The sequence below is a fragment of the Chenopodium quinoa genome, unplaced genomic scaffold (genome assembly GCF_001683475.1).
Source record: "Chenopodium quinoa cultivar QQ74 unplaced genomic scaffold, ASM168347v1, whole genome shotgun sequence".
In the NCBI taxonomy this organism is placed as follows: Eukaryota; Viridiplantae; Streptophyta; class Magnoliopsida; order Caryophyllales; family Amaranthaceae; genus Chenopodium; species Chenopodium quinoa.
Window position 1 is genome coordinate 248,291 of NW_018742393.1, and position 24,735 is coordinate 273,025.

At 36.8% G+C, this 24,735-nt stretch overlaps 3 protein-coding genes across 4 annotated transcripts; 1 reads left to right on the forward strand and 2 right to left on the reverse strand.

Annotated features, from left to right (window-relative positions):
* Positions 1 to 3,032: 3,032 nt before the first annotated feature.
* On the forward strand, positions 3,033 to 6,784 carry LOC110702178 (protein SYM1-like). Its single transcript, XM_021879860.1, has 3 exons — positions 3,033 to 3,433; positions 4,542 to 4,633; positions 5,967 to 6,784. The coding sequence occupies exons 1-3, from the start codon at positions 3,284 to 3,286 to the stop codon at positions 6,373 to 6,375; spliced, it is 651 nt and encodes a 216-aa protein (XP_021735552.1). The 5' UTR covers positions 3,033 to 3,283; the 3' UTR covers positions 6,376 to 6,784.
* A 1,500-nt stretch (positions 6,785 to 8,284) lies between these two features.
* LOC110702188 (ras-related protein RABG3d) lies at positions 8,285 to 12,667 on the reverse strand. 2 transcript variants are annotated; one of them, XM_021879879.1, is made up of 7 exons: positions 12,428 to 12,667; positions 12,235 to 12,261; positions 12,026 to 12,125; positions 9,539 to 9,685; positions 9,377 to 9,457; positions 9,066 to 9,211; positions 8,285 to 8,640 (listed from the first exon to the last, which is right to left on the reverse strand). In XM_021879879.1, exons 2-7 carry the CDS (start codon positions 12,240 to 12,242, stop codon positions 8,574 to 8,576), a joined length of 549 nt encoding a protein of 182 aa, XP_021735571.1. In that variant the 5' UTR covers positions 12,243 to 12,261; positions 12,428 to 12,667; the 3' UTR covers positions 8,285 to 8,573. The 2 variants fall into 2 exon arrangements, with proteins under 2 accessions (XP_021735571.1, XP_021735564.1); XM_021879872.1 differs by having other exon boundaries at positions 12,424 to 12,666.
* A 1,104-nt stretch (positions 12,668 to 13,771) lies between these two features.
* LOC110702199 (proline-rich receptor-like protein kinase PERK15) lies at positions 13,772 to 21,637 on the reverse strand. Its single transcript, XM_021879891.1, has 8 exons — positions 17,833 to 21,637; positions 15,800 to 16,267; positions 15,595 to 15,681; positions 15,434 to 15,504; positions 15,220 to 15,305; positions 14,893 to 15,040; positions 14,623 to 14,784; positions 13,772 to 14,405 (listed from the first exon to the last, which is right to left on the reverse strand). Exons 1-8 carry the CDS (start codon positions 18,890 to 18,892, stop codon positions 14,151 to 14,153), a joined length of 2,337 nt encoding a protein of 778 aa, XP_021735583.1. The 5' UTR covers positions 18,893 to 21,637; the 3' UTR covers positions 13,772 to 14,150.
* Between the last annotated feature and the right edge of the window lie 3,098 nt (positions 21,638 to 24,735).

A 24,735-nucleotide genomic window follows, 5' to 3' on the forward strand; every position in this document is an offset into this window, starting at 1 on the left:
GTCATTCTCGGGTTCAAGTCGGGTTCGGTTCAAGTCAATTATTTGTGGGTTACAATTAGGTCAGGTCATTTACAAGCGGGTCATGTTCGGGTTCAAGTCGGGTTTGATTCAAGTCAAAAAATTGCAGGTTATAATCAAGTCGGATCATTTCCAAGTCAGGTCATGTTCGGGTTCGAGTCTCAAATATTGAGTTAATCTGGGTATCGGGTTGATTTCAGGTCGTGTCATATCAGGTTCAGGTACATTTTTTGGGTCGGTTTGTTAACAGTTCATGTAATGACATTCACGTTTAATCATTATCAATTACTTCATTTATTGTAAGAGAAATAATTTCAGATAAGTTTAAATTCAAGGTAATAAGTTCTAATAAGTTTAGATAAGATCTACATAATAAGTTCATATTAATTCCAATAAGATAGGTTTAGTTTAGATTTTTAGAAGATAAGTTCAAACCCTATTATAATCTAAACACATTGATTCCACTCATTTTAGGGATAACAATTTCAGATAAGTTCATATTCGAGATGACATGTTTAGATAAAATACAATAAGTTCATATAAATTCGGATAAAATAGGTTTAGTTAGATAAGTTAAAATACAATAATTTATTTTTCTAAACTTATTTTATTTGAAATTATCTAAACTTATTTATTTTTTATAAGTTCATATCTGAGTTCATGTTTTTTTTTAATGGCATTTTTTTAAAACATTTAAATGGCATTATTCAAAACATTTAAATAAGATTTAATAGGCAAATGAATAATAAAATTAGAAAAATAAAAGACCAATAAAAGCCTTTTAACAACCTTAGTTCAGGTCACCACTTTCTCGAGTCCAGACAAGTCAAGTCATGATCGGGTACAGGTAATTATTTGGGTCAGATTATCATCGGGTCATTGTCATATACTCATGCTCGCATTCAATCATTATCACGTTCAATTCAATCATTATCCGAAATTATTATTTTTTAACTTTTTTTTATTTGAATATATATAAATATATATATATATATATATATATTTATAAAATATAAGATAAAACAAACAAGCCTAAGGTCAAATAATATTTGTAAACCGTAATTGACTACATTAATGCACATGCACCTACAAAGTAGTAGTATTCGTAAACCACAATTGCTTAATTGAAATATAGAATGAACTTGCACCTAAAAAGTAGTAGTTTTCGTAAATTGTAATTACTAAATTTAAATAAAGAATGCACATACATCCAAAAAGTAGTGGTATTCATAAATTTTTATAGGTTTTTTTGAGACATATAAATTGTAATACATATGATAATAGAGAATTTTATTGAAAATATTTGAATAAGCTTAAATAGGAAAATAACTCATAGAATTAGGGAAAAAAAAAAAATATGACGTAATCCTAGATTGCTAGTTGATTTCGGGTCAATAACAAGTCGGGTTGATTTTGGGTCGGGTTAGTGACAGTTCGGGTTGAATTTCGGGTCGGGTTAGTAATAGGTCGGGTTAAATTCAGGTAGGGTTAGTAATAGGTCGGGTTAGGAATAAGTCGGGTTGAATTCAGGTCGGGTTAAATTCGGGTTTTGACGGGTTAAAACGGGTTTGGGTCAATTTCGGTTTCAGGTCGGGTTCGGTTCAAGTCAATATTTTACGGGTTATATTCGGGTCGGGTCATTTCCAGGTCGGTTCATGTTCGGGTTCGGGTCTCAGATACTCGGGTTAACTTGGGTCTAGGGTTGGTCTTAGGTCGGGTCATATCGGGGTCGGGTCATATCGGGTTTAGACAGGTCGGTTAATCGGGTTCGGGTCGGTATTTCGGATTGGATCAGCTTTTGACAGGTCTAGTATATATACCTTGAAATTGATGTGTTAAGTTTTTGACTTTTGTATAATGATTTTTTGAAATATTTACAAGTTTTTTTCCTTTTGGTATAAAAAGAACACAAATTTACTAGTAACTTGTTTGGTTATGACTAAACAGAATATTTGTTATATGTAATTTCATTACGGTAACGACTGAAACGTTACTCTTCTCATTCTATTAATGTAACACTTCTCTCATATCCGTTAAATACTTCGTTCCACGACTTAAATTAACATAGATGAAGGTAAGGGAGCAAATGGGTAAGAAAACATCATACTCTTAAATTAACATAGATGATTTTTTTATTTTTTTTTTGGTTAATTTTTTTTTGAAAACAATTAACATAGATGATTATGTTGAAGAATATACCTCTCAAGTATCACCACATGTAAGTGTATCACATTGGTTGAAGAGAATAGAGTTAATCACTTTATAAGGCTAAGGGACTACTCCTATTACCATATGGTTTTGGGATGGAACCTCATTTGGACTTGTGAAGTGGACTCTCTCTTTTGGTTTGCGTGTGCGGCCCAGACCCGTATTTAACAATTATAAGAGTGTAAATAAAAGGGTAACCTTATATGTAGCTCTAAGGGTTGCATATGAGTATTAAATATATTTCCTAAAATGGTATGAATTAGGAAAGACAAAAACATGTTTAGATTGGTGTGAATAATGCTTAGTCATTCTCAAAATTTCTTATATGCAACCAACCGTAACGGTTGCATTTATAATTTTCCTAAAAAATAAAAATAAAACAAAACACTAAAATTAAATTGTTAACCTATAGATAGTTTGTATGTGGAATTGGTTCTAACTTCTAAGGAGAGGTAGACTACCATTTGATTTGTGCAACATAATTTTGTAATAGTCACACCACTAATTAAATTTGGTCATCAGTTGAGCCAAATTAAATTAACTTGCTTAAAACTACTTGAATAAGGTTATTTATTTATTTGAGTGTGTTAATTATCCTAAAATACATTTTACTTTTGTGTACAACTGATTATATTTTGTACGGGACATAAGTTGTATAATCTGTAATAAATAAGTAGATTGCAAAACAAAGACCGTTTCCTAAATTCGATACCGTATGCGTCTATGCAGTATGCCCCTCATGGTTCATGCCCATTACTCGCGCCTTCTATGTTGATGATTTATCATGTATGTGGACTTGTGGAGTGTGTGAGGTGTGAACCAAAAGACGTTTAAGTGTTTTACACTTTCAGCCAAAAGAGAGAAATAAAAGCCCTCAAAAAAACCCCTGAAATATCTAAAACTGTAACAATTTCTATGACATGCACAATATGCCCTGATTTTCAACAATTTTTTGGGGCTTAATCAATCAATCACCCAAAAACATTGAAACCCATCTAAATTCATCCCTCTTTCTCTCAATTTCTCTCTCTTTTCAATCAATTGCAGTTTTTAGAAAATGTTGAGATTGTGGAGATGGTATCAGAATTGCTTGACAGTACACCCAGTAAAGACTCAAATGATAAGTTCTGGCTTACTTTGGGGAGTTGGGGATATTGCTGCTCAAACCATTACCTTTTCCATGGCCAAAAAACCCCTCCAAATTTCTGTAAGAATCTTTTAATCTTTGAATTTTTTTGGATCTTTTTATTTTAATTTGGGTTGTTGGCGAAATGAATTTATCTGATTATTGTTTATGATCGTTTTCTGGGGCATTTCAATTGTTCGGGAAAGATTCTTGTTTGGGCTTTTGAAGAATCTTTAGTGCATTTTTCTTTTGTATTTTTGATTTAGGGTTTTTGGTTTGTTTAAATATTGGGTAATTTTTAGGAAATGATTTCAATTTGGTCTTATGAAGAATCTCTGGTGCTAAATTCTTAATTTCTTAGGTTCGTAGTTTGTTTGCAATTGGGTAATCTTTAAATCTTTAATTATATGGCGAAGTTCCCATTTGGGAAATTAATCTATTTTCTTCATTCCAAAGCAGCTAAATTTGAATAAAAACAAAGGTTAAAAGTAATGAATGAGACTTGTATTTTGCATGCTCAGTGTAACAGTGTTTGTTGATTGTTGTTAGCTAATGTGCATAATCTTTAGGATTGCCTCGCTAGTTCTCTTTCTCATTGCAATGTGTGTTGCAATTTTGGTTGCAGATTTTAGGGGTGGAGATCCAATTTATAGTTTAATGTTATTATGTAATCAATTGAGTTGGCCCATTGTCAAGTGTCAATTATCTGTTATGGGTGCTCGTGTGAGCTGTGTTCATTGTTTATGCTGGTGTTGATTAGTTAGTCTGCTTAGCCTTTTGATGACTATGATTATATGAGCTGCTGTCTCTTACATTGTTTTCCATCTGAAAATGTTTCTAGTGATTGATGCTGCTACATTATAATCAGTTCTAAACCTATTTGATCAAGGTTGTGTTTGGTTTATGTTTAATTGCTAATTAGCTTAAAGCCTTAAAGGCAAGGTGTTTTGAGCCTGTCGAAGTTGTGAGATAGCAATGTTTGTTTTTGTTTTGTATACAACTCTATCTTGCTATTTGTGAGCTAGGACAAAGCTTTGAGCTGCTTGTGCCATCAATATGGTGCATTGTGTTAATTCCTTTACTACACAACATATTGCAAAACTTAAAGGTTTCGAACAGGAGAAGGACATCATATTTTCTTCTTAACTATTATGGTGCTAATAAATTGTTACTTCTTTGCATTCAATAGGAAAAGGACAAGAAATTGAAGATCAACTGGAAAAGGGTTGCTGCAACAAGTTTGTTTGGCTTTGGTTTTATTGGACCAGTGGGTCATTTCTGGTTAGTCTTTTCTTCATCACTGGTTCACTACCCACATCTATGAACAATATTGAGGTTGTGTTACAGTACATTAAAACAAGTGTGCAAAATTTTATATTTTTATCCTTCTTGATAACTTGTGTATGAGATGCCTATTGATCAAACATTGCTGTCTCTTTTCTGTTGTTAATGTAGATAGTGAGTTCCTAAATAAGTATGTTTACTTGAAAACAACATGATTTCTACTCGTATTCATCTTGAATTCAACAAGATTTTGAGTACATTATCAATATAATTATATATATATACTTAGACCCAAGTTGAACAAGCACCATCAATAGGGTGGGTTATTGGTGGGCTTTTTATTATTCTGAGGTTTAAGTGCTAATAAGTTTTGCTGTAAAGTTGCTTTGTTTATTTGTCGTAGGGTAATAGATCTGATGTTTTGTTAATCTTAAACAAAATGTCATGTTTTTCCTCTGGCTGTGAAGAAAATTTGATCCAATCTTAACATGGTTACTAGTTATGAAATCTGTATGGCATTAAAACATAGGATAGCAAATTAAGGATAACCGGTAGGAATCCTTTTACAACATTAAAGTGCTGTAAGTGCTCTGTATTGGTTCATGAAGTTTTTGGTTTAGTTTTGCTGCAACAAATACATTACTGAAATAGCATTATGTTTCATATATTTACCCTGGTAGCTTTGTTTGCCTTCAACTTGATTTTTTCTCTCATGAGTAAGATTGACAAGCTCTGATGCTATGTTGATCATAGAGATGAGAAAATGGGTCTAAGTTGCTGTTATCTTAATTTTGTGGTTCATCCCTATAGGCTGACCCTTTGGGTGTGGTGGTGCTGGATATTTGTGCATGGAATGATGGGGATGTATATGATTAAATACTTAATGAATACATACTTCTCGGTGCGCATTTTAACAGAAGGGAAAGAATAGGCACGATGAAATGAGTAAAAAATGATGGTTTTAGGACTTGCATTTTTAACTACGAAGTTTCTGTTTTATAGTTGGCCTATTTGTTCAAGCACAGTTGCTACTTTTACTTGAATTTTTTTTTTTATCTCTAAAATAGGGCTTTTGTAGGATATCACAGTTGTCCTCTATTACTTTCTATAAAATGCTTCACTCAAGATTATAACCAAAATCACTTTTTTTTTTTAAGTAAAAAATTTTAGGATGTAGTGATCTTATCTTCCCACTTTATTTTGGCATAGCTTTTTGCTCTTTCTCTGCAAATTTGTTCAGTAAACTCTGCAATTTGTTGTTAGAAGAGTTAGCTCTTTTTATTTACTGAATTAATATAGCTGTAAATTATTGTCTCTGTCTGTCTTGTAGGTATGAAGGTCTAGACCGGTTCCTGAAAGTGCGAATGAGAATGCAACAAAATTCCTTTCGTTTTGTTGCCTCTAAAGTTGCACTTGATGGGATAATCTTTGGGCCTGTGGATTTACTAGTTTTCTTTACATACATGGGTTTTTCTAATGGAAAGAGCGTCCCTCAAATCAAAGAAGATGTGAAGAGGGATTTTATCCCAGCCTTGGCCCTGGAAGGTGGTATATGGCCAATCCTTCAGGTTGCTAACTTCCGATATGTACCTGTGAGGTACCAACTTCTTTATGTCAACGTCTTCTGCTTAATAGATAGCTGTTTTCTGTCCTGGATCGAACAACAAGAAGACGCAGCATGGAAACACTGGTTTAAACAATTTCTTCATCTTGAGGGGCAAAAGGACAAAGGTGGATGATTGAGGTTGTTACGTTACTTCTTTGATCCTGAAGTTACATGCTGAAGCATAGATTGAAGAGTTTTTTCAAGAATCATGCAATGCCCATAGGTGGGTTTTTTGGTAACAGTAATGTTGAAGTCATCCATTCAAATCCAATCATTGCATTGGTCTTTATACAAAAGAAACCAAAATTATGCTCGATTTTTTTCCCAGTAAAAACATTTTAGGTTCATATTCTGGTGATATGTTTAAGCTTTCCTTGCTTGCTGGCATGGAATTCTTCTAATTGTAAAATTGAATTCTTGAAAGAGCAAAAAGTGCTGAACATGTAGCCGATGTGGTGAAGCATGTGCCTTTTAATGTTTTGAAGTGGAAATATGAAAATGTCAAATGATTTTATCAACCTCTGATTATTAAAAGTTTAAAATTCTCCTGGTCATGTATATCAGAGGACAACAAAACTCTTTTGTTGTAGTGTTCAATACAGCCCAAGGGTTCAGTTCTTGTTCTCTTCTGGGGGGAAAGAATGGATATTGTGCTTGCTAGCACTTGTACCCGGCTTAGATGGAATAGTGCTGTATGAAATATGTTGTCATTTTGCTCACTTGTTGACGTACATTAGCTGGAAGATGGTTGAACAATAAATTTAGGCCTTGAGATGTGCAAGTATTTGTTCGATAGGGGATTGCTGTTGTTGAATATGAGAAATCTGCTCACACAGTCACACCCTTCCTATATCCCGGCTTTAGAATCAGGACAGTATAAATCTGAAATAGGGAAGATTTCAGAATTCAAGGAGATTATAAGAATCGATCTTAAAAATAAGAAAACCTTTGTTGGTACATCTGAAGCTAAAGAGTTACAAGATTCCTTGGCTCAATTACGTTACCAAGGTAGTGTATGGTAGGAGAAATTGGACGAAGATTGCTGTCTCCAATTCGGACATTGTAGGGAAGGGGGGCGTGTTAAATATGCTTAGTTCTCATTCTAGGTTGGCAATGAAGAATGAAGTCATTGCTTGTTTATCCAAAGGAGGCTTCCCAACTAGAATATTTGGGGCTCATAGCACTCCAATAAAGTTGAGCCTCTCCCAAGCTGAGAGACCATATGTACTTGTCCATATTCCATAACGGTACCAAGTCACACGGTAGTGCACTAGTGTGACTCATCTAGCGGTAATGAGCCAACAATCTCAAGTGGATAGCATGAATTCATGTCCTTGGGATTGCTCATTAGGTTGTCCGCGATCTGGCCATTCAATTTTCTTATACAACTTCCATCAATAGAGCAGTTCCATACGTATGCAAGTCCCTTTATTACATTGCCTACCAGGTTTCTACGCTACATATCTCCTCCCTCATCTCCTACTAATGGAACGTACGAGTAATATTGGTTTTTGGACATCATTACATGTTAGTAAAGCTCATCTTAATTATGTTATCTGATTATGTTACCATCAAATTATATAAAACTTGAAGGGACTAGAACATTTATATGTTCCTTGCTGTGCAATATAACCATACTCTTTGTTCTTTCGTACTAAGTCAAACATTGTTTATTTGGTAATGATTTCTCTTTTGCATATCTCCTCAAGCTTTTCCCTATTTATTTCAAAAAAAAAAAAAAAAAAGAACTTGATTTACCAATCACAACTTCAGTGAAGATATATTCAACAACTTTGTCTACAGCTCAATATCTTTCGTTTATGTATTTAGAATAGTCACACACTCGCACCATCATTATATAACACAAATCAAAGAGGAAAATAATATTCCATAGCTCACTGAAGATGAGTTTCCTAGTTAAATAATATGCCATTTTCTGTGTTATCGGTCCCTGCTTTTCTTTAAAAGAACAAATCCAAAGATTTTTGGTTCTAAAAGAAAGTGATACAGTGTAGTTACTCGTATTGATCATTACACTCATGTCAAATAGATAGTGTTTGGACCAGAAATCAGAATGCACAAGATACACAACTGCACTGTAGGTTCACTGACAGCAACAACGAAGCTCATTCAATATACTTTAACTCTCTATTTGAGTAACAAGGAAAACATTGAAAATAGGGAGCAATAAGGAAAATATTGAATTATGACACAATGAATAACACTTTAACTCTCTATTTGAGTAATGTACACAAACTGCAATTGATTCAAAGTTTAGTAGTTGGTGATGAGTGAAAGTCCTGAGCCAGCCAATATCAACAAAAAACCAGCCTAGCAATCACATCCTGATGACCTCTGTTGCTGGCCGCCAGACATGTCGATGGTGTCCGGAAGATATCTAATTAGAAAAGACATAAGCAAGTTAAGTATTTTACAGAGTATGATTGCCATCCATTTTTATTATCACATTCAAGTCTTAAATTCTTTTTTTGTGCTATGGTTAATTGTTCAATTTTTGGAAATATTTTCTATTTTGGTAGAAAGTGAGTTCTTTCATCTTGAAATCAAAATAAAAAATATTCATTAATTGAAAAAAACGAAATGGCTCCGCCGGGTATTCGTCGAAAGCAAAAGGGGAAAAAAATTAAAATACAGGCACAATAGGTTTTTAAGTGCTCATTAATTAAAGTAAGAATATTCTATACCATGCATAGCATTGTAATTTAGTAAGAGAACAAAGACAACTTGAAGGGCAAAGTGATAGAATAGACAATTGAAACCAATGAAGTTGGAGAGTATAGAGTATATGATAATTAAACTCACGTATCCTCTTCAGGCTCATTTTTAATGGCATTCTTTGCTATGCACTGAAAAGCAGCTTCAACGTTGGTACCATCCTTTGCAGAAGTTTCGAAGTAGGGAATATTTCCTTTGGAGGCACACCAAGCCTTTGCTTTCTTAGAAGACACCTAGAGACAATCATATTAACTTGTATTACCACTGGCACTGAAGCAATGGAGCAGTACAGAAAAAATGCCCAATATGTGAAAACACAATATGCCCTAAGATTAATGTGTATTGAACTATTGATCATCTCAAACCAAAGACACCACAGATAGACAAAATGATCTTACCACTCGGCTGTTTCCACCATCCACATCTATTTTGTTGCCTAACACAACAAACGGGAAGTTGTCAGGGTCATGTGGACTAGCCTGCAATTAGTAACAAAAGAGAAGTTATGACAAGAACAATAAAATGGCCAAAAAAAAAAAAAAGAGCTCATCAACAATTACCTGTAACAAAAAGTCTTCCCTCCATCGGTTAAGGTCATCAAATGATTTTGTGACATTAACATCATACACAAGCACACAACAGTCTGCACCACGGTAGAAGGCAACACCAAGACTTTGGAACCTCTCCTGTCCAGCTGTATCCCATATCTGAAAAAATGACACACCTTTTCAGTATGGAAAAATCATTAAAATGCGAACAAAGAAAAATTCCAAACTGGAAAATGAGGAGCATAAAAGAAAATCCGGACTACAGGGTCAGATGAAATTGAAAGATTATCTTGCAGATAAGCTGCATAGTAGAGCCTAATACTTAAAGCTTAAAACTGCTGCCCATAAAATGACTAAACAAGTGATATACACCAATTTTCACAATTCCCATCTAATAAATAAGGTTGGCAAAGAGAACAGACAACAAAACGAATTTGCAATTCTAGTACCACAACTTCCCCATATGATCCTGCCAAAAACTAATAAATTAATCTTTCTGCAGAAGATAGTGTGAAAGTAAACCTGAAAACCAATACAATCTAACTCAACCACCCATAACATCCTGCACTAAATTTATATTATGAATTCAACGATATAGATGCCTCTGCCTCCCTACTCCCCGTCACAAAGATGCACACATTTTTATTTGAGGGGGAGGGGGTTGCATTCCCATACCAATGATATGATCACAAAATTAAAGAGGAGTGAGGTAGAGCAAGTTGTAGCAAAATGGAGACTGCAACAAGCAACATATCTAATGGATCACGAGGATGCAACATTCATCTAATATAAGAAAAAGAGGTCACGTTAGAGGAAATAAAAATGGAGATACTCTTTCTTCGGTGATTAATATTATATAACATTCATTTATATACAAAATCATAATTTGTTGCCAGAAAAAAGGAGGAACTTCAGATTATCATTAATCTAACGTTATTTTTTTAATTATTTATTTATTTATTTATTTATTTTTTTATAACCACACCCACATTGAATCCACATATAGCATACATGAAAGGGGGCAAAAAGATGTGATGAAACAAATCACAAGAATACTGCAGGCAGGACAATACAGAACTACCCCAAAAAAGAAAAAAAAAAAAAAAAAAGAAAAAGAAGAAGACATGTGGGCAAGATCACAAAAGACATTGTCTGATGAATAGCAAGACCAGTCCAGAGCACACCATTTTGTAACCGATGACCTAAGCAGACATTGAGTGTACAAAAGGTATTCAAACATCTATATCTCCCTATAACATATGTCATCCTACATTCCTACGCCCCCTACGTATATAGCTTGGATGTGCGTGTGCCATACACACTTTCAACAATCAATCAATATTTCAAGTGAACTAATTCTTGTCATAAAGCATCTATATATTAGAGCAAAAAGGCAATCCAAACACCCACATTCCGTGAGATATTTTTTCAAATAAATTGTAAATGTTTTAGCAATATTTTCTCTAGCAAGTCAGTAAAAGTATGTACATTTAAACCTCCCCAGACCTTGACCCATGGCTGGATGACCCGAAATCCTGGATCTGTACCAAGTGGTGGTGGTTATTCTCTAGAGAGCAGAGTGCTACAGGGCATTGATGTTTCAGTGGTGATGTGCTAAACAGTTTGCATCAAGAATTTATTTCTTCAAGATATTACTAGACTCTAGAGCAATACAATAATATCCCTAGTAACCATAATGTCTCTCTTTTTCAAGGTTAGTCATCATCAGTAATCTTACTACAGATAAAACCAGGAAAATTTCAGTCGGGTCAGGTTTGTTTTGCTCCATCAAATTTTCCAGGTTTGAATTATTATTAGGTACCAACATACAGCAAGCTTTAGTGATCTCCACTTAACTTAGTCCGAATCCACAAAAAGGCTTATACAAAAGGTGCACTGCAAGCTTATGTTAGCCGAACCCTTTTCTTTTTTGCTGAGTATGTTATGAATCACACTTCAATCCAATTATTTCCTACATGTATAACTGCTCCAAAGAATAAAGCATTACTAACATATGCTTGCAAAGACTTCCAGACTATAAGAGAACAGTATCTAGGCTGTCTGGTCAATTTCCAAGTCATATATTCAAGAAATACCTCAATTAACTTACTGAACTTTGTATCTCTTAATCAAACCTTAGAATGTACATATGAATTTCAGCATTGAACTAAAATTTTAGTATAAATAACAACTATTGATACTAAGCCTCTTTGCTTATCTAATTTCTCCCAACAATCAGATAAACAAGCGACAATAACTCTCCCAACAACAAACAAACTACATATAAGTGATATTATGAACATATAATACTTTTACTTGAGTAATATCATTCAAAAACAGATGTTCTAGACAATGTTTCAGTATCAATAAAAGAAAATTTCCATTGATTATGAACATCACAACACCAGTAATTCGAATGGTCTATCACTAAATCATGCACAAGAGGACACATTTAAATAACGAAAAATTCAAGAATAATAAAAGCAGCAGATAATTCACCTGCAATGTGAAAAGCCTATCATCAATCTGAACTTCTTTTGTCAAGAAATCCGCCCCAATTGTGGCTTTGTACTGATTACTAAACTTATGATTCACAAATCTGATCACATACATTAAGGCTAAACCATATCATACAATATAAACATTATCCCCAGAAAAAAAAATTGTTTCAATCAATCAAATCAAAACAAAAATGATGAAAAGGATACTGATTCATCAACGAAGTTTTTCCAACACTGCAAATCAAATCAAACAAAAATTACCCAACAAAAAAAAATCAAAGATCACAACAATAATGGATAAAATTGTAATCATTACGATCAAATTAGGGAAAAATTGTTCAATTGTTTTTCATCTTAATGAAATTGATGACAAAAAAAAAGAAAGAAGGGAATCACCCACTATCACCAAGAATGATGACCTTCAAAAGCATTCGGCGGCGAGACGCCATGATTAGTGAAAATTGAGATGAAAAGTTTCAAAATTTGCCAAAAATTTGAACTTTTGATTTGTTTTTGAATCTTGTAATATACTGTGTGAGTTTTGCTTGCCTTGCAAAGAAGAGAGAGAAAGAGAAAGAGGTGGGGTGTGTGGAGCGAGATTATTGTTCAAATTATAGGAGATTATATTTAATGTATGAAATGGAAAGGTTAATAAACTTCCTATTAGGGAGTATTCTTTTGTGTGGTTGTCCAAGACTAGTATTTGATTTGAATTTCATTTTTGAAAATGTGTCTCGATGACTATAGTCAATTATACACGATTAAATTGGTTAATACAATTTGATTTTGGTATGGATGTCAGCTATTCTAGCTGGTTAAAGTTTTGAGGGTGATATGCAAATTTGAAATCAAATCTCGTCTACATCATTGTCTTTTGTGGCTCTCTCTACGCCAATAAAATTAGTGATGCTTTTTGATCTGATGCATACATGCATAGCATGTACACTTTATGTTCATGAGTGTCATTTAAATAACAGAATGAACCAATTACTAAAAAAAATTGATGTTGAAGATGGAGTTATGTTTGACTTTTTCCAAAACATAATAGTGCAAAGTCGTAAGAAACATTGAGCAATTTTGATGAAAGTTGGTCACTATATGGGTGTTAATGATTTGAGATTGAATCTCATCATCATCATCGCCTTCTATGAGTCCTACACCGAAAGATACAACAGGAGACTATCTGCTCAATACTTGGCATAATCCCCAGGAACGCCAGATAGAATACACATACATTTGTAAGATGCCTATGAGTCGGGACAAGTTCACAAGCTTCCTCGACTTCTCGCTCAGTCTCTATGGAAGTGTTTCAATATTTGCAATCACCAAACATATAATGCTGTCGATTCTAAAACAATTTGTGATCACATGGTTCTGTTTTACCAGTACAATGAAGTGCTATTGAAATGTCAGTCACTTAGTTGCTGTCAATACTAACTTTAACTTGGTTCTAAAAAATAGTAAGGAATGCTGCAGAAAAATACAGCTTCAAACGTCAACCTTTTGACAGTTGACAGTTCATATGGAATATACCAGTATAATTAATTAGCAGTGTACAAAATTTCAAAAAACTAGATCTTAGTAATGCTTAAATTAATCCAACAGAACTTTGCTGTACTTCAAAGCTTAGCTGTTTTAACAGCACCATCCAGCACAAGAAGGGGGAAATCACAGTCAAGTTATTTATGTACTTACGGAAGATTGTCAGGAGGCCGATATTTAGAAAAAAAAAAAAAAAAATGGGGAAAAGAAATTATCAAGAATTGCTCTAATTCTGGCAACAAAAATGTAAAAACAAACCAGAACTCATAACTTCATGCTTAATCTACAAATTATAATCACTTTCACTACAATACTTGTTCGTGTAGCATCCCTAGGAATAACTCATTTATGTGACTATGTACTTGAAAATCCAACTAATCCTAATCTTCACAGAAAACATACCTTTTCTCCCCAGAACAAACAAAGAATAAAATGGAGATTTCTATCAATTTCTAATTATCTGAATGAGATATTCCCACAGAATTTGGATATTGTCCGGGTTTTCTTATCCTTATAGCTTCCCATCCTCTTTTCCTTACGCTTCTCCAATATTTACGTAGCTAGCACATAATCCCAAGATATCAGCCTCTTGAGTAATTGAGTTGTCTAGTATCAGTGCTTGAGGGAGAAGGGAGCAGACCATATTCACTAGTGTTCTCGCTATATCTACTAGGAGTGGTTGTATTGCTAGTCAAGGCCATTCTTTTCATATCCTCCATGTAGTTTCGTGCATCAAAATCTAAGCTTTCGTAGGGAAAATGCATTGAGCTTTGTCCTGGTCTAATTCCATCATCAAGCTCAGATGCTGAAAGGTTGCCCTCCAAGGAACGTACCACCTGCATTCATATACAGTTCATGATCAAATTTCGAGAAACTGTTTTGAAAAGGTTTGGTTATGCCAATATGTGTTAACTAATGAACTGCGAATTTGAGAGCTCTATCAAAAGTTGCAATAAAAATGTTCATCATTTTCAAAAGTTCACTTATATACGTAGTATAAGGAATGTCTTCAAAGCCGTGATGAATTGATGGGGTCACGGGGATCAGATTTACCTGGCTCATTCTTGGCCTACGCCAAGCAGAAAGGCGAACACATGCAGCAGCACAGGACACCATACTAGACATTTCATCGACATCATAATCATCTTGTAATTTTGGATCAGCTAGAGTATCAAATTTCCCATCTCCAATAGCTTGTGCCAATAGGGGCCGAGCCTATATTATTTATCAAATTTTGTAGCATCAAAAACAAAATTCTCAGTTTCCACCATAGGACTTTGCAGTATAAGGGAAGCACATAGTAGAATTTGGAAGGAAAATTACCCAATTAACCAAACTTCCACACGCAGCAGTTCCAAAATTGCTGATAGGTGGACGGCCAGTGATAAGCTCAAGGAGCATAACCCCATATGAATAAATGTCTGATTTATCAGTAACTTTACCACTTGATGCATATTCAGGAGCTAAATATCTGCAATTATGCATGATAGCAAATTATGAAAAAGAAAAAGGTAAATGATTAACTTTTATCTTGAAAGTCGAATGCTAGACATTCAGAAGGTGAAAAGAAAGCAAATGTTTATTGCTTGAGCTCAACTCAGGCTCTAGGATATCAGCACATGTATGTTTGATCATGTTAAGAATGCTTACCCAAAAGTTCCTACAACTCGAGTTGTCATGTGGGTAATAGAAGGATTACTACTTGAGAAAATTTTTGCCAATCCAAAGTCAGAAACCTGAAGAAAAGACCTTAAGCTCAGCATGAAAGCATAGGATGAATATTTTTTGGATTCATACTGTCATACAGACATAGAATTTCTGAAATATTATCCAAAGATGGTGGGAGTACAGGGCATATTCTCACCTTTGCCTCGAAGTTAAAGTCAAGGAGGATATTTGCAACTTTTATATCCCGATGAATGATAGAAGGACTACCTGCAACAAATTGTATATATTCCACATTAACAAAAGTAAGTGAAATTAAAAGGCGCTACTTGTGAATCTATTAGGCAAAGGAATACTCACAATCTTCATGTAGATATGCTAATCCTTTCGCAGAGCCTATTGCAATCTTCAATCTAGTAGGCCAATCCATAACAGGTTGCCCTTCTCCTGCAATTTTATTGTATTTTAATTATACCAGACAAGATTATGTGCTCAAATGTACAATGATCTACTTGAAATTTCATGCTAAACGAATGAAGAAGAAAAAACTGATTGATCAACTTACCATGTAAATGGAATTCCAATGTATTGTTGGGCACAAACTCATAAATAAGCAATCGTTCAGAACCAGAAATGCAATACCCAACCAAGGAAACAAGATGCTTATGATGAACTTGGCTAATTGTTTCAACTTCAGCTCTGAACTCTCTTTCTCCTTGATGCCCTCCTATCTTCAATTGTTTCACTGCAACCTCCTTCCCATTCGGAAGGAACCCTTTGAACACATACCCAAAACCGCCTTGTCCAAGCAAATTCTGCTCTGAAAACCCATTGGTGGCCCTCAGTAACTCTTCGTACGTGAAAGTCCCGCTTGATAGGGCGTGCCCACTCCCAGAAGTAGGTCCCCTAGTCACCGGAGAGTTGCCACCGGTATCCATGATTGGCCCCTTAGGAGTACTTACATTGATCACACTTTGGAGCCCTTGAGTGTTATTAGAATCCTGCTTTGTGTACTGGGGTAATGAACCTTTTTCTAATCAATCAATCAAATTAAGAAAAAGAAAATGTTAGCATAGATGCTTCAAATATTGAATCATACTAGAGTACAAATCAAGATTAGTATTATATACTTGAGGAATTCCAAGACTTGATGATGCAATATGTTATTAAGATAGAAACTTTTGTAACTCATTTAAAAGGGGACCATCACATTGAACACAAATATTTTAAAAAAGCGGGTTTACGCTATTTTATTGTGTGGCAAGAAAGAAGAGGAAGAATTTCATTCCCTAAATAATTTCACACGTGACTTTTCCCCAAAATTACTTCTCTCTCCTCATTCTCTTTTATGAACTTTGCTCTAATCAAGGCCATTGCTGAAAGCTTTCTCTCTCTTCAATTTGCTTTTATTTCTCTCTTCAATGCAAATGATGCCATTGCAAGACCCAAACACCTGAACTCCCTGAATTGAGAGTGGGAGCTGGACCTCTAAGAAAGAGATCTTGTCATGGTCGAATTCTGCAGAATAAAGAGATTGATAACAGAAGAGGAGATGACGATCAAAGTTGGAAATTAAGGGTTGATTGAGATGAAGTTGGATGAAATTGGGTGTTTTGATTAAGGAATTCTAGAATTTATAGATGCATTTGAAGTGTACAACTGATTTAATAGGTAATTGTGAGTGAATCTCTGTGATTATCTCCGTCGGAAGTGTCGCCATTGTTGCCGCTCAAGTTCCAGAAGTACAGTCACGCAGACACGCAGTGTTGGAGGCTGCCTAATGGGCGGTGCTCGAACAAGTTTGAATGGGCTTGTTTGAAAATGGCGGTGGTTCAATATTTGTGGGTGAGTTGGGTTTGTTCGTAAAAATGGAGGTTCTAATTTTGCTGGGTTTCTTCGATTTTGATTTTGATACTTTTTTTTTTTTTAAGAATTTTGATTTTGATACTCTGTTTTGCATTTGTAGCTTAATTACTTTTGTAAAAAAAAGGGTCACTTTTGTGAAAAAAAAGGGTCACTTTTGTGATAAAAAGGGTCACTTTTGTAAAATAATGATCATTTTTGTGAAAAAAGAAGTTATTTTTGTGAAAAAGGGTCACTTTTGTAGAAAAAAAGGTCACTTTTGTGAAAAAAAGGTCACTTTTGTAAAATAATGATCAGTTTTGTGAAAAAAGAAGTTATTTTTGTGAAAAAAGGGTCACTTTTGTAGAAAAAAAAGGTCACTTTTGTGAAAAAAAAGGGTCACTTTTGTAAATATATGAGTCACTTTGTAAAAAATATGGGTCACTTTTGTAAGAAAAAAGGGTCACTTTTCGCAAAATGTTCGATGTACAATAAAATTATTGTAAACCGGGGGCATGCAAAAGGAATTGCACATCAGCAAATATGTATGACTGAGATTTTATACCTAATCCAATTATCCTTAAGCAAAAAATAAATCTAAGATAAATTCAATATCTGAAATTAAAGCCTCAAATTTGAATCATGCAGCTGACCCCATCCTTCTAGGATTAAGGTTTCGACATCGTTGTTTCAAAGAATTTTGCATGTTAAATGCTAAGCAATTTACTGAGGAGAGGAAAAATCAAACTGATTTACCTTCATACCCAGTGAATGAAGTTGCATGTTTTCTTCCAGATCCATAATCACCAAACTTCTTTTTTTCTCTTCTCCTACAAAAGACAAACAGAATGCCAAAGACAACTCCAAGAAGCAGAAGCAAAATCCCACCAATAGCCAATCCCACAACAAACCCACTAGCGCCGTTATTAGACCCCTTTGGTTCAACAGCAGCAGCCTGAATGTTCTGATGATCACTTGATGATGATGATACTAAGCCTCCATTGTTACTACCATGATCATGTAGGGGAGCTGCAGAGGAGCTTAATGTTCCAGGCGGGCTAGGAAGTAAAGGAAGCGGCGCAGGAGATTCTGATGAAAAGGGAATCCATGCTCCACCACCCGGCGTCTGTGGAACTGGTAGAGCAACAGGAGGTGAGGAAGGAAGGACAGCAGAAGTAGGAAGATGTGATGGTGGTCTTGGTGTTGTTGGAGTGGCTTGGTGTCTTAATGGGCCTGGTTTAGATGGGGTTGGTTGAGCTGCAGGCCGGATTACGGGTGGCTGGGAAGATGTTGGTGTTGATGGAGGTGAGGGAGTAACAGTTGGATTACTAGTAGGTGGTAATGGTTTAATGTCAGGTTGTTTACTAAGTGGAGGAGAAATGATATTTGGTGGTGAAGTTTCTTTTTTGGGTGGTGTTTCTTTTTGTGGTGGGTTTGTATTAATTGGTTTACTAGGTGTAGGAGAAATAACATTTGGTGGGGATGTTCTTACTGGTGGTGGGATGTTTGTAGGTGTATTTGGCGGTGAAGAAACAGGTTGTTGTGGCTGCGGTTGAGACTTCGGAGGTAATGTACGTGTAGGAAGAGGAGGTGAAAGAATGGGAGAAGGTGCAGGAGGAGTTGTTCCTCCTACTACTGCTGGTAGTGGGGGTGCTACCACTGGTGGTAGAGAAGGTACTGATATTGGTAATGTGACAGATGGTGCAGGAGGAGAGGTAACTTCATCATTTCCTGGCGACGGAGGTAGTAGTTCAGGGAGTGATGTCGGATCTCCAACATCGATCTCCGGGGATGCGGCCGGTGCTGGAAAAGACATGGCTCAAGGACAAGGATAATGTTGAAAGAGTTGGTGAAATTAAGCAGGAAGTATCATGCTTGTTCTTGAAGAAATGACAGTCAGTAGAACTACTACTACTAACTAAATTCTCTGTCAGTTAACCTTTTGAGAGTGTATGGAAAATGTAACAAAAGTTGTCAAGGTAGCCCGTGATTGACGAGCTTTGATGCTCCTATGGCTAGTATAGTATGTTATGTTTGAAAATTGGACATTAGTGTAGGACCACATATCTTTTTTTGATAGGGTGAAAAAAAAAAATCAATTTATCCTGTGAGATTAGGTTAATGAGTGGTTTAATATTTCACAAGATAAGGAGTAATAATTAGTCCATTACCAAATTGGTTGAGGTGCTTCAAGTCTAATCATACATTAATTAAATTTCATGATTTCAGATCTTTATGTTATTCATAAACATTCATGAATTAAGGTAATAACTTGTACTTGGGATCATAAAGTCATTTTTTTTTTTCCAATTCATAACAGTAATTAAGACTGCATTATGTTGTTGATTCCTGGTCTTGAATGATTTTGAGCTGTGAATAATGATGCTCATAATTTATAAATACTTACTATTGCAATGTGAACATCGGTTTGACAATAGTTGTTAATTTGTCACATTTCCCAACTTCTCTAAATTAAAAACACCAAGATATCACAAAACTCATTACGGGCTTACGGAGTAGTAAATTATTAATGTACTAAGATAGGAGATGTTTTTGCCGAATACCAAGAATACGTGACAATTAATTCCGAAGAGAGGAATAGTCTTGGACAATGCAAGAAAGTGCACTAAGAAGAAAGATAGTGGGAGAACCAAGGTAATTACCACATTATCCTGAGTGGGACGAAGCATGGGTGAGTACTTTACAAGCTTTAGGTAGCACTGCATATATTCAATAATTTTTTGTGGTCAGCAAAAAGGTAAAATAATCTGGACCTACAACACTCACATGCACCCATTATTATCAAGAACACCACTACAAGAAAAATTAAACACATTACTTTAGGACAAAGTGCTAAGTTGTTTCATTATTCACCATTTTTTAATTTCTGTACTCATTAGGTTAAGCATATGGCTTCTTCTGAAGCAGGAATTTCCCTATTATGGTCTAAAAGTTCTATGAACGTTACCTTCTGTCTTTTGTGCTTTATTAATAAATTTCTACCTACTCTCAGAAACATCATATTATCCTGATTTTTAAAAAAAATATACAAGTATTATTTAGATAAAAGGTTATACAGATATATGATTGTTAGGCACCTGACTTTTCATTTTTTAAAATAGAAATTATATATACTACTCCCATCCCATTGTTTCTAAAATACGAGTACTTCGTGAGTCATACGGAGTATTTGATTGAGAATCATATTATACATCATAACCATACCGTACTATGTAAAATTTATGCCTCCACCACCATACACTAATGTAGTCTATCAAAAATCCTCAAATAATACAGTATAAAGGATAATATGAGAAGACAAAAGGTTTAAATTAGTAAAATTTGGAAAAAAACTTACTCTCAACAAATGTGGCATAATCTTTATTAGGGGGCTGATGTTAAGAAAACCTGAAAATTATTACAGCATGGTCGAGAAGAGACTGTTTGCACAGTAGTGCACTAGTGCTCATACTCCCTCCAACTCTAAGAATATACGAAGTATAGTACAATTTCATTTAAAGGGTGTCACTAAAAGAATGCTTCATTATCTATAATCATGTAGTCGTATTAACCTTTTCCTCAACTCTCCCTTACCAAAATGATAAAAATCCACTGTATAAATTTTCTTTGGTGCATAATTTTACGGAGTAGAGTTTTAGAGAAGAAAAGAGTAAATTCTTTTTCCTGAGATTGTTCTGTGTTTTTGTTCTATATGTTCAACAAGTGGTCAGCCAACTAAATATACCTTTTTCCTACTTACAGCCCAAAAAGGCTAGAAAGGGATTTGAAAGTTTCTTAGGAGCAAGTACCATCATATTGAGTGTCTAATGCCCTGCACTAAGGCTGTCATTTTCCATTTTCATCCCTGGAAGCGGGACCAAGAAGACTAGAATGCCAAAAATGGGGTAGCTTTCAGTACAGACGATACAGGCTGGACAGCCTAAATGACCCAGTCCAAGTGGCTGAGAACAGGTGATGCAAACAATTTTTTTGGATGTCAATTGACATAGGTTCATCCTGTTAGTTCATCTAGCTATCCTTGCTAGGATCTTTTGGGAGAAGAATGTTCTTTTTTCTCCTTACTTTTTAAGTCTAGGCTTTGACGGGTCTAGGGTGTGGGGAAATTAGGCCATACTCGTTTCATTATCATCAAAAATAAACATATCAAACCCTTGCAACGTTGCACTCACCAATATTTTCTTGGTATGTCATTGCAGCACTTGCATTCTAAATCAATGCTCTGACAAAAAAAGCTCTGTATTACAAGAGCCAAGAGGAAAGATACATCATACACAGGTGTTTGACTCTAGAGTCCAAAAACATGGGCACTTCTCTAGGAGTCCTTAATGTTTATGCACATGGGTTTTTCTCTAACAGTCTTTGAAATATATGCACTTGACTACATGGGTACTTCTCCAGACGAATAGGATGATATTTGGGGGATAATTTTGGGTGAGGGTGCTCAAGAATTCAGAGTGCCCTCCCTGTTCAGGGTTTATCCTAATCCCCAAGGTGGCAATCCTGTTACTACTGCTGATTAGGGGATTTTGCTCCCACCAATCACCATCTGACAAGTGGACCAATCAGGTTCCGCCATGTGTCCGTCACATGGGCCAATAGGAGTCTGCCACATGTCAAGCAATGATCCGTCCACCTTGGACCAATTACGACACGACACGTGTCCTTCCCATGACACCTGGGATAACCGGCCACCCAGGCCCAACTTCCGAGGGAAGCCCAATCAGCCCTAGGTTAACCTAAACCTAGGATTGGCACGTTTCCCAAGGTTATAAATACCTCCCTTAATCCTCATTAAGGGGGAATTACACGGAGATAATAGGCTGATCACGCTAACAAAGCAGATTACGCTAAAAACTCACATTAAACACTCTCACCTAGAGAGACCCAATCACTTTAATTTCCGCATTAATTACTCCTTAATCAAGTACTAACTTGACCGTTGGAGGCGGAGCTCCCACCACCAGGAGTCTCCGTTGTTTTGCAGGTACAGGCGTCCGGTTCCAGTCTCGGAATTGTAACTCTCCCGCAGGACATCAGAAAACCCCGAAACATTTGGCGCCGTCTGTGGGGAGAGTACTTCTGAGATGGCATCCAAGTCTGTACCTACTCCTGAAGAGAGGCGTCCCCTAGACGACCCTCAAGTTCAGTCGGACCACGATACTGAGAGTGAATTTGAAGTTGAAGCTCACACAGCTTCAGACGGGACCCTAAGGGCCCGACGTACCCGTCATACCGAAATAAGGGAACGGGAACATCTTCAAACTGGAAGTGAGCCAGCAGGCGCACCGCCTGTTCGGCAGCAGCCGACTGATGGATCTGCTCCCATCACAAGGAACGAACTCATGACCTTCATGAGGGACTTCAAGGGAGAAATTCAAGAGTTGATCAACAAGAAGCCGCCTGCTCTGGACAAGGAGCAGTCGGCTAAGAAACCTTCCACTTCACTGAAGAGGAAGCCAGTTCAAGGGCGAGAGGCGACTCCTCATCCTAAATCTAGGAAGCGGGAGCCGACTGCCCTTGATTTCACAAAATACCGTTTTCCTACTCCAGGAAATAGGAAACCTGTTTGTCATATTCAGGCGGACGGGTCGAGGAAATCATACACAGACGCGGCTACTGCTAGAGCAGAAGAAGAGTGACCGATTGTCAGAGTCGGCCTCTACTTCAAACTTCCAAGACAGTCTGCGAAATACCTCAATGAGGCATACTCAGTCGTATCATGAGAGTCAGTCAGGCGGCACCTCCCGTCAGTCCGGCTTTCATAGCGACCAGGCGGTACCAAACTTACCGTTTGTACCGCAACAACAGTATTTTTTGCAGCCACCTCCGTTTGGTGGACATGCAGCAAAAAACGTCCAACCTATGGACTGGCAGCTACGGTTGCTTAGACTTGGTGAACAGCCGTCGGCCTTCTCCAAGGAAATTACTGAAGCCGCTCAGCCGGCCAAAGTGAAAAATGTATTAGTAAGCGCCTATGACGGCACTACTAACCCAGAAGACCATCTTATGGCCTTCACCAACCTGATGTACCTTCAAGGGTTGGATGATCCCACTTGGTGCAAGTGTTTCCCAGCGACTCTCAAAGGAATCGCACAACAATGGTTCGGCAACCTGCCGACTGGTCGTGTAAATAGCTTCAGGACGCTTGCTTACTTATTCACCTCCAACTTCGCCATGAACATCCCTGCGAAGAAGACGACCCTTGATTTAGGAACAATTCAGCAGGGCGAGAAGGAGGGGCTTCGTTCTTACATCAGGCGGTTTAACCTGATGAGAATACAGATTCAAGGGTTACCGGATGAAGTAGCCTATACTGACTTTTTCAGAGGTCTCAAGGACGGGCCGACCTTCAAATTTGATTTGGTCCGAAAGAGGGTGGCGACTCTTCAAGAGGCCTTGATTGAAGCGGAAGCCTATATACAGGCGACTGATCTTTGTACGGTAAAACAGTCGGACGGGAAAAGGTCCGACAAAAGAGAAGGACGACAGAAACAGTCGTCAAACAAAGACGAGAAGAGAAAAGAGGTCTGGGCGGCTGATCCCTCTAAACAGCCGGCTCAGAAAAAGAAAAAAGAATTCAAACCATACTCCCCAAAGTATGCGTTTAACAAGGATAACCAGTTTATCCTAAAAGAAATCAAGGGACGGATCTCAATTGAGAAGCCGGTCCCCATGAAGGGTTCTGCAAACAACCGGAACCAAGATAAATTCTGTGCTTATCATGAAGATGTTGGTCATCACACCAATGATTGCATCAGTCTCATGCGGTATCTGGACCGCCTGGCTGAGCAAGGTGATCTTGACACTTATGTCAAGAAATCTACGGGGAACACTTCCTCGATAAAGCAGTCGACCAAAAAGAATCAACAGGCCGACAGCTCCGATACAGATGATGCAGTCGTCTACACCATTGCAGACGGCTTCTCAGGAGGCGGCCCCACTATTAGGGGCAACAAAGACAATATCAGACGGTTAGATGTAAATTCCGTTCACCAAGAACGGCCCTCCAAATATTCATTTCCTGAGATTGTCATCACTAAAGAAGATCTAGGAGGGGTAAGAGGGCCGCATGACGACCCTATCGTTATTGAATGTAAAGTGGCCAACCAGAGAGTTGGCCGAATCCTCATAGATACCGGAAGCTCCTCAGATGTCATCAGTAGCAAATGTCTGTCGAAACTAAAATATCAGACTGATTGCATACATCCGGCCTCCCATCCTTTAGTAGGGTTTGGAGGAGGAGTCGTCCACCCAGTGGGACGAGTGGATTTACCTATCCGCCTGGGCGAAAAAGGGGAAGGACGACACATGGTAGTCCGGTTCCTGGTAGTAGAAGAACTCTCGGCCTACAACATGATTCTGGGACGACCAACCCTGAATAATTCCAAGGCTGTTATAATCCCATCTCTTATGTTGCTCAAGTTTGAGAGGGATAATGGAACAGTCGGCTCCCTAAGGGGAGATCAGAGGATGGCCCGAGAGTGTTATCTCTCGGATGTCAAGCCTACTGTTATGGCCACTGGGTCGACTGGTGGAAAAACAGACCTTGACAAAGTCAATGAAAGTGCGCCTATTCAGAAAGCAGGCGGCAAGAAGAGAAAGGCATCCCAGACAGGGGCCGCAAGAAAAGACAAAAAA